The 9,166-nt window shown below is 39.1% G+C and overlaps 1 protein-coding gene across 1 annotated transcript; it reads left to right on the plus strand.

Moving 5' to 3' along the window:
- Positions 1–426: 426 nt before the first annotated feature.
- Positions 427–2,716, plus strand: LOC103084388 (carcinoembryonic antigen-related cell adhesion molecule 18). Its single transcript, XM_082930880.1, is given in 4 exon segments — positions 427–655; positions 1,860–1,988; positions 1,991–2,139; positions 2,141–2,716. Coding segments are annotated over 4 exon segments (1,083 nt in total).
- The last annotated feature ends 6,450 nt before the right edge of the window (positions 2,717–9,166 follow it).

Here is a 9,166-nt window from a genome sequence, read left to right on the forward strand (position 1 = left end):
TCTTTTTTAATGTATTCTATCTCTTTTTTGAAGTTCTCATTTTGTTCTTGTATGTTTTCCTGATAGCATTAAATTTTTCATCTGTGTTCTCTTGTAGCTCTCTGAGTATTCATAGAAGAATTATTTTGAATTCTTTGTCAGGCAATTCCTGGATTTCCATTTCTTTGCAGTCAGATACTGGAATTTTACTGTATTCCTTTGATGGAGACATGTTTCCCCTGATTCTCCATGATCCCTGTAGTGTTGTACAGGTATCTGCACATTTGAAGAAGCAGTCATGTCCTCCAGACTTTACTGACTGATTTTGTTAAGGGAAGCCTTCTACCTGCTGATAGGGACTCATACTGGTTATTCTGTGACCCTGATCTAGTGATGCAGAGTGCCATGTGGACAGGTGCATGGTGGCACTGGGTCCAATGGTATATGATGTCTCTTTGGCTCCAGGACATTGGGGTCCACAGTATTGACAACTGTGTGGTCCTTGGCAAGCACTGCAGGAATTCTGTGGCTTCAAGATCTTTTGGGCTCCTAAGTGGCACCTCCAAGACTGGTAGCAGGGCAGGCAGTGGTGGTGGATGGAGCCAGTGGTGTGCACATACTCGGCTGCAGGGGCCAGCTGCAGGTGCCTATGTAGTGGCAGAGGGAGCCAGAGCAGGTAGCAAGGGCTGGGGCCAATTATAGGCTCACTGGCATTTGCCGGTACCATACTGTTTTGATTACTATAGCTTTATAGTATAGCTTAAAATCAGGAAATGTGATGCCCCCTGCTTTGTTCTTCTTTCTCAGCACTTATTTGGATATTCAGGGACTTTTTATTTCCATATAAGTTTTATCCTTCTTTCTCATCTCCCTAAGACAACAGTATGATGATTGGGACAGGCTTGAATCCCAATGAGAAAAATCTATCAGATCCTTAGAGCGGTAAGGGCCTTGCTTGAATATCTTCGCTTCCATTCAGCCTTCCACCCTAGTGATAATCCCATTTGTTTGGGCATTATCTCTATCAATTGACTGTACTCCTTACGTAATCCACAATTTTCTAAGTCTTCTCTAAATCTTCTGCTAGGGACATAAGCTCCTGGATTGTCCCTAACTCAACTCTCCACATTTTTTGCAGTTGACAGTGAGTGTTCACCTGATAGACCCTTCACTTGGCTGTAATATGCCCTCCACATATACCTTGGTCTGTAAAGCTTTCTAGACATCACTACTGCATGGAACTGACTAGGGAATTAACCAAGGTCATTCTTATTGGCCATGTGAGCTTGAACAAGTTACTTAGCCTTTCTGAACTTCTGAGGTGGACATAAAAATTGTACCTAATTCATATAGTTGTTACAGGATTAAATGAGTTAATGTAAAGCACTTGGTGCCTGACTTGTTTTAGGTGCTTAGAGATAGTGTGATTATGCTGTTGCTACTACTGCTGACTACTTCAGCTTTAAAACTTGCACTTGCTTGTTTCTTCATTGACATCAAGCCTTTGCCTACAGAGCCCTTTCTCTTTGTCCCATCACCTTTCTTTCTCAGGAGCCCCAATCCTTTGGCTGCCTGAATGTATGTTGAAGAATGGAAAATTCCTGTGGTTTTGTTGTGCTGTGCCTCCCATATTGGGGGTGGGGGCCTGAAGGGGTAGGAGTGCCAACCTGTTCATAACCAAAAGGCTAATAAAAGTGTCTTCCCAAATGAAATATTGAAATTCATTAAATCTAAGACATCATCAACTGTGAGCCACAACCCTTATTTTATGTAATACTAAGAAAGAAATAAGCAACCTTTAGAATTTTAATTTTATACTTATTTAAAAGTTATTTTGATGCAGGTCTGTGAAGGGGCATAAGAGGCTTCCTGGCCCCTAGAGAGACCCCTCCACCAGGAGGACGTACGCAGCTCGTGGACCTTTCCAGACATAGTTGCAGCCTCTGGGGGGAGCTGGTCCTTGTGGCATGGGCCCATGTTCAGCAGCCGGGAAAGAATGTACATGACAGGTGACTGCTGATCAGGGGGGGGTCTCAATTAAGTGACACAGGGAGCTACACTGTGTGGGTAGAAGGCAGCAACGGGACCCAGAGAGCAACTGGCTGGCCTGAGATTCGAGAGTTGGAAATCCCAGGCATCTCAGTCAACATCACCTCCGTGGGCAGAGAACATGGATTCCGTGTCTGCTGTCTGCCACACCAGTGCCACCAACGTCAAGTGGTATGTGAGTTACACACAGGTGTCCAGCTATGACCACATAACAGTCTCCCCAGATAGCAAGACACTCATCATCCAAAGGGTCAGCAGCTGCAACTCACCACTTCAGTGTGGGATAGAAATCCTCCCACAGATTATTGAGAGAAGTGAAGTAATCTTTCTGACATTGACCTATGGTCCCTCCAGTGTGCTGATCAGGAGTAAGCCCCGTAACTTCAATGGCATCCTGCCTGCTGAGATGGGCTCCCAGGTGGAGATGGAGTGTATCTCTTATTCCAGACCAGAATTCAAGTACCAGTGGATCCACAACGGCTTCCTCCTGAACTTCTCAGAGAAAAAATTACCTTCTGATGGGCAGATACAGATATCAGGAAGTCCTTTTAGCAAAGATTTCACCATCTCAGGATCCTTGCTGGTATTTCTCATCATGGTGACAGCAGTGGGCAGTGTCCTCTTCTGTGCATTCCTCATTCATATCCTGATCAGACATTACTCTACCAGGGCAAATTGGGCTAAATGACCACCCATCTCAGACATAGAAGACAAGACCAGATGGGCAAGGAGGGTTCCAACTCCCCCACTTCCTTATCCGACACCATGGGACCATCAGGTATGCCCCATCTCAACATTGCCAGGGACAGAGAAACGGAACAACCTATACATGCCCAATAACTGGGAATTGCTTAAATGGGATGCAGCACATGTTGAGTGAATCTGTCATTGTTAGAAACCATGCTGGGGAAAGCCATTTACTGATGCAGAGAATGTTCACAACTTGTTGCCAGGTTAGAAATGCATAATGCAAACCTGCATCTAATAGGATCATATTGTGAAAAGTATAGATTAGTTAATTGATATAGATGTAATATTACAGTGTGTATGTATGTATGTGTTTTCCAGTTTTATGTGTACATACACACACACACACACACACACACACACATATATATACATATATATATACACACATATATACGCACCTGTGCAAAAATTGTGGAAAATATTACCTGTCAACAGTGTTATCTCAATTTCCTTCTTTGCACTTTACTGTATATTCTGAAGTGTTTTTTTTTTTCTTCACAAAGTATATAAATTGTTCTTATTATTAGAAAACAAACCCCAGTAAAGGTAAAACAGCATGAAGTTAAAAAAAAGTTATTTTGACAGAGATTAGGATGGTGGTCACCAGGGGCTGGGGGTGGGAGCACTGAGAAGATGCTGTTTAAGTGTACCAACTTACAACTAGTGGATAAATAAGTTCTGGAACTCTGATGCACAACATAGGGATTATAGTCAACAATACTGTATTACAAACTTCAAAATTGCTAAGAGACTAAATCTTAACTATTCTCACTATAAAAAAATAAATTATAAATATGTGCCATGATAAAGGTGTTAGCTAGCACTACTGTAGTAACCCTATGGCAATATGTAAATGAATCAAACCAACACATTGTACAACTTAAACTGTACAATGTTATATGTCAGTTATATCTCCATTTTTATGGAAATTTTTAGGAAAAATATATTTTGAACAACTTTTTAAAAAAGTTATTTTGGACTTATTTAGACATAGAAACAATGATAATATGAATGGCTATGGCTGAATTCACTCATGTAAGTTGATAGCCACATCATAAACTGCTGCCTGGGTGATGGTCAGACACTATTGATTGTAAGATGCACATGAATTTCAGAGATGATGGAATGTGAAAAATGAAAAAGTACATCTTAAAGTTAATGAAAGGTATTCTGTTTCCCTTCAACCAATCTTTTAGAATGTAGAAACTTCATTTTCTTTGTATAGTCACATATCTTTGATACATGAATTTTTGTAAAATAATTTCCCTCTATTCAAGACTTCAGGTCTTCCTAGCTTTAAATCTTCCTAGCTTTAAGAGAAAATACCTTGGCTGAGGCAAGTGTTTGTTGTTGATTATCATCTCAGACAATAGTAGAGGCTCTGTGATTGAGCTACTAATTTTGTCTTTTTCATTTTATTAGATGGAAAGCAGACTGAAAGTTATATCCCTCCTACAGAGATGTATGCTGTTTGATACTTAGCCGCAATTTCATAACACTTTAAATTTCATCTCAGTGTTGTATAAAGAACAACATTTTGGAGTCAAACAGACTTAGGTTTATATTCTGCTACTTACTAGTCATGTGACTAGGTACATTACTTCACCTTCCTAGGCCTCAGTTGCCTTATTTGTAATCTCATCATAGATTAAATAAATAATGTATATAAAGTGCAAAATGTTTGCCTATAATAGCTGTCCAGTAAACTGCTGTTTTGATGGAAATGATGTTCTACTGGAGAGCTAAGAATATGTTCTCTGGAAAGGTGGATGTCAAGCTTGGCAGCAGTGTTGCCAGAGCCTTGCCTGGAGTCAATCTGGCCTGGAAGCACTGTTTTCTTATAGGTCATTCCTCGAGAAACGGTGAGGTGACTTTACTTTTAGGGAAAGACAGTTAGTACTAATAAATACCTTATTGTTCAATGGCAACATTATATTAATCTGGGAGCAAAAGGAAATGTTGGAAATGCAGAAAGAATGGTTTTGATCATTTGAGAAGGATTTTGAAACAGGAATTCTTTACTAAAGGTTAGGAATGGATAAAATTATTCATTCACTCATAAAATATGTATTGAGTACCTTCTCAATGCTAGGTGCTCTGCTAGGTCCTGGGAACACAGTGCCTATGTGCTTGTTCTAGTAAAGAATGCAGAAAAGGGCCTGTCCTTGTGGAGCTTACACTGAGGGGAGGAGTTAGGGATATGCAATAAAAAGTAAACAATTTTTAAGACAAGATAATTCCATAATGCTACTTAAGGTTTGGTGGTAAGGGAAGGCTCCTCTGAGATGGTGCCATTTTAGCTGAAACCTGAATGACAAGGAGTGATTTTTCTTATCCTTTGTGTTCATTAAGCTTCTTATATATGTGGATTTACAGTTTTCATCAAATTTGGAAACTTTTTCACCATTATTTCTTTCCCTCTCCTTTGGAGACTGATTATACACATATTAGGCCTCCTGAAGTCCCATATCTCACTATTGCTCTCATCTTTTCTTTCTTTCTTTGCTTTTTTAGAGTCTCTCTCTCTCTTTTTTTTTTTTTTTTTTTTTTTTTTTTTTTTTTTTTTTTTGTTTTTTTTTTTTTTTCTATTGCTCTCATCTTTTCTTTCTTTCTTTGCTTTTTTAGAGTCTCTCTCTCTCTTTTTTTTTTTTTTTTTTTTTTTTTTTTGTATTTCTTTTTGGATAGTTTCCATTGCTTTGTCTTCAAGTTCACTAATCTTTTCTTCTGCAACATTTAACCTGCATTTAATTCCATCCAGTGTATCTATCATCTCATATGTTGTAGTTTTTATTTCTAGAATTTCATTTTAAGACTTTTTAATATCTCCATGTCTCTACTTAATACATTCTGCTTTTTCTCTAGGTTTCTGGAAACTGGAGCAATCATGGGGTTCACCTTGTTTGTTCCCCATCTCTCATGCATCACTGTCCTTTATTGCCTGATGGCTAATGTCTTGAGAACTGTTCTTTCATATGCTTTGTCCAGATTTTTAGTTGTTTCAGATAGTAAGGTAGGGACTTCCCTGGTGGTCCAGTAGGTGGGACTTCGTACTCCCATTACAGGGGACCCAGGTTCGATCCCTGGTTGGGGAACTAGATCCTGCATGCATGCCACAACTAAGAAGTCCACATGTTACAACTAATAGTCTGCATGCCACAACTAAGAAGTCCGCATGCCTCAACTAAAATAAAAAAAAAAAAAAACTGATAGTAGGGTAAATCCAGTCCTTACTCCATCTTGGCTGAAAGTAGAAGTGTTCTGCCTCTATTATTTACCTCATAATTATTCTCAGGTTTTAAAATGTACAAAAAGGCCACATATTGGTTTTAACCAGTTGCTATCAATAGAAAACATTTTAGAGTCTGATTATACATGTTTTCCTGATGTGTGATAAAGCACATGCCATCTATTTGGTCTCTGAACTAATCTTTGTTCAGAATCTATTAACAACATAACCATCAAAAAGCTCTAATATTTTTCTTCTTTTTTCCTTTAATGAAAAAATTCCATCTGTTTTAATCAGTAAGAGAAATCTGCTTCAGAGCCTTTTGGTATTTATTATGCTATTATGGTATAACATTCCTGGGCTGAGCTGCTCGTCAGATGTAGTTATCAAACATTTTTGTGGCATTATACATGGCCCAAGGACTTTAGACATCTTATTTTAGTTTTATGTGGGTTGAGGTGGATTTATGTTTTTTTAAAATTGTGGTTAAAGTCTATATAACAAAATTTATGATTTTAACCATTTTTAAGTGTATAAAGTGTCATAAAGTACGTTCACAATGATGCATAACAATCACCACTATCTATTTCTGAAACTCATCATCCCAAAGAGACTCTGTACGCATCAAACAATAACTCCCCATTCTCTCCTCCCCACACTTCCTGGTGATCTTTATTCTACTTTCTGTTTTTATGAATTTGCCTAGTATAGGTACCTCATATAAGTGGAATCATACATTTGTCCTTTAGTATCTGGCTTATTTCACTTAGAATAATACTTAAGGTTCATATTGTAGCATGAATGAGAATTTTATTTCTTCTTAAGACTGAATAATATTCCCTTGTATTTATATAACACATTTTGTTTATTCATCTGTTGATGGACACTTGGGTTGTTTCTACCTTTTGGCTATTGTGAATAATGCTGCTGGGAACATTAGTATACAAGTATCTACTTTCAGTTCTTTTGGGTATGTGCCTAGGAGTGGAATTGCTGGATCATATGGTAATTTTATGTTTAATTTTTGAGAAATCACCAAACTGTTTTACATAATGGCTGCACCATTTTACATTCCCACCAGCAATGCACAAAGGTGCCAATTTCTCCACACCCTTACCAACACTTGTTTTTCTTTTTTTCTTTCTCTCTTCCTTCCTCCTTCATTTTAAAAAAAAATAGTACCCATTCTAATGGGTGTGAAGTGGTATCTCATTGTGGTTTTGATTTTTATTTCCCTAATGACTAGTGATATTGAACACTTTTTCATGTACTTACGGGCTATTGTATATTTGTTCACATCCTTTGCCCATTTTTGAATTGGGTTGTTTGGTTTTTGCGGGAGAGCTATAAGCCCAGATCTATCTGTTCTTCAAAGATCTGGGAGCTTAGATATTCATCTGGTATTTTATATCTAACATATCTAGAAAATGCTCCACAGAAAATTTTTCCATGTTTCTATGACAGTGGTGTGGCATATGTGGCAGATCTTTCTTTGTAATAGATGAAGCAGACAGTGATTCCAAGTTGCTTCCCACGTATCTGGGCTGTTTTCAGTGTTCTCCTTTTGTTTCTACATGGCAAACTTCCAGAAAAGAATGGTTGACTAGACTAATGGAAGTGATTTGTGTGTGAAACTCCCAAGGCTCCAGTTATAGACCTGTTAAACTTCACTTTTCTTTGGGTTGGAAAATTTTATCTCAGTGAAATACAAAACATAAACAAAACAAACAAAAACACCTTTACTCTTTGGTTGCTAATTAAACTTGCAGTTGAGAAATTCACTTTCTAAATTTCACACGTCATTATTGAGAGAATCTGCTTCTGCTTCTGCTCCAGCAAAGGCAGCTCTGACACAAGTTTGCTAGGCGCCTCTTTTAACTCAAAAGCTACAACCCGAGAGCTACATAAATTTGGTGCTAAATATATTGATAAATGTAACTAACTTCTGACCTTCATCAGGGAGCTCAGGGTTAAAAGTTTTAAGTGTGATTTTGAGGCTGTAGAAATATAAAGCACACTTAAAAATGTCAAACATGTTTGTAACAAAAGAATCAGTTGAACACATCTGAACACATTTGTTTATGTCTTTTATGGTAGTGCCAGCGTTTGAGCGCAAATAAAAGGAACAATAGCAGAAACGATAGAAAAGAACTACCATTTATGTAGTACTCACTATGTCCCAGGCACCATGCCAAATACTTTCCATGTATGATTGTGTTTAATAATTACAAATCAGGAAAATGAAGCTCAAAGATTCAAGAAAGTTGCTCAGGTCACATACTTGGGAAGTGGCAGAGACTGGATACAAAGCCAGGTCAGTGTGACTCCAACTTCATAACAGAAATACAACATCTTGTTGGATGGAGGAGAAACAGGGAAGTACATTTCAAATAGCTTAATATTATTGCGACTGGCTGAAGTCAGCATAAACATCATCTAGAAAATAGTAGGAGATTTAAGTAGACAGAACTTGTTGTTTTTTTTTAACTGTGTTGGGACTGTTACATAGAAACGCAGAAAGCCAGGCTTCCCTGGTGGCGCAGTGGTTAAGAATCCGCCTGCCAATGCAGGGGACACGGGTCCAAGCCCTGATCCAGGAAGATCCCACATGCCGCGAAGCAACTAAGCCCACGCACCACAACTACTGAGCCTGTGCTCTAGAGTCCGCGAGCCACAAATACTGAGCCCGTGTGCCTACAGCCTGTGCTCCACAACAAGAGAAGCCACTGCAATGAGAAGGCTGCGCACCACAACGAAGAGTAGCCCCTGCTCGCCGCAGCTAGAGAAAACACGCACGCAGCAATGAAGACCCAACACAGCCAAAAAAAAAATTAAAAAACAAAAATGCAGAAAGCCAAGTGCTTATCTTAACCTTCTGTACGTGGGCCTCTCACTGTTGTAGCCTCTCCCGTTGTGGAGCACAGGCTCCGGACGCGCAGGCTCAGTGGCCGTGGCTCACGGGCCTAGCAGTTCCGCGGCATGTGGGATTTTCCCGGACCGGGGCACGAACCCGTGTTCCCTACATCAGCAGGCGGATTCTCAACCACTGCGCCACCAGGGAAGCCCTTATCTAAACCTTCTTGATTGATACTGGTATCTTCTTTAAGTGTGTTGCAGTTTTTCTTTTCGTATTCAAATTTTGGATTAAAGTATTTTGTCTAC

The sequence above is a fragment of the Lipotes vexillifer genome, unplaced genomic scaffold (genome assembly GCF_000442215.2).
Source record: "Lipotes vexillifer unplaced genomic scaffold, Lipotes_vexillifer_v1.1 scaffold1489, whole genome shotgun sequence".
Lineage (NCBI taxonomy): Eukaryota > Metazoa > Chordata > Mammalia > Artiodactyla > Lipotidae > Lipotes > Lipotes vexillifer.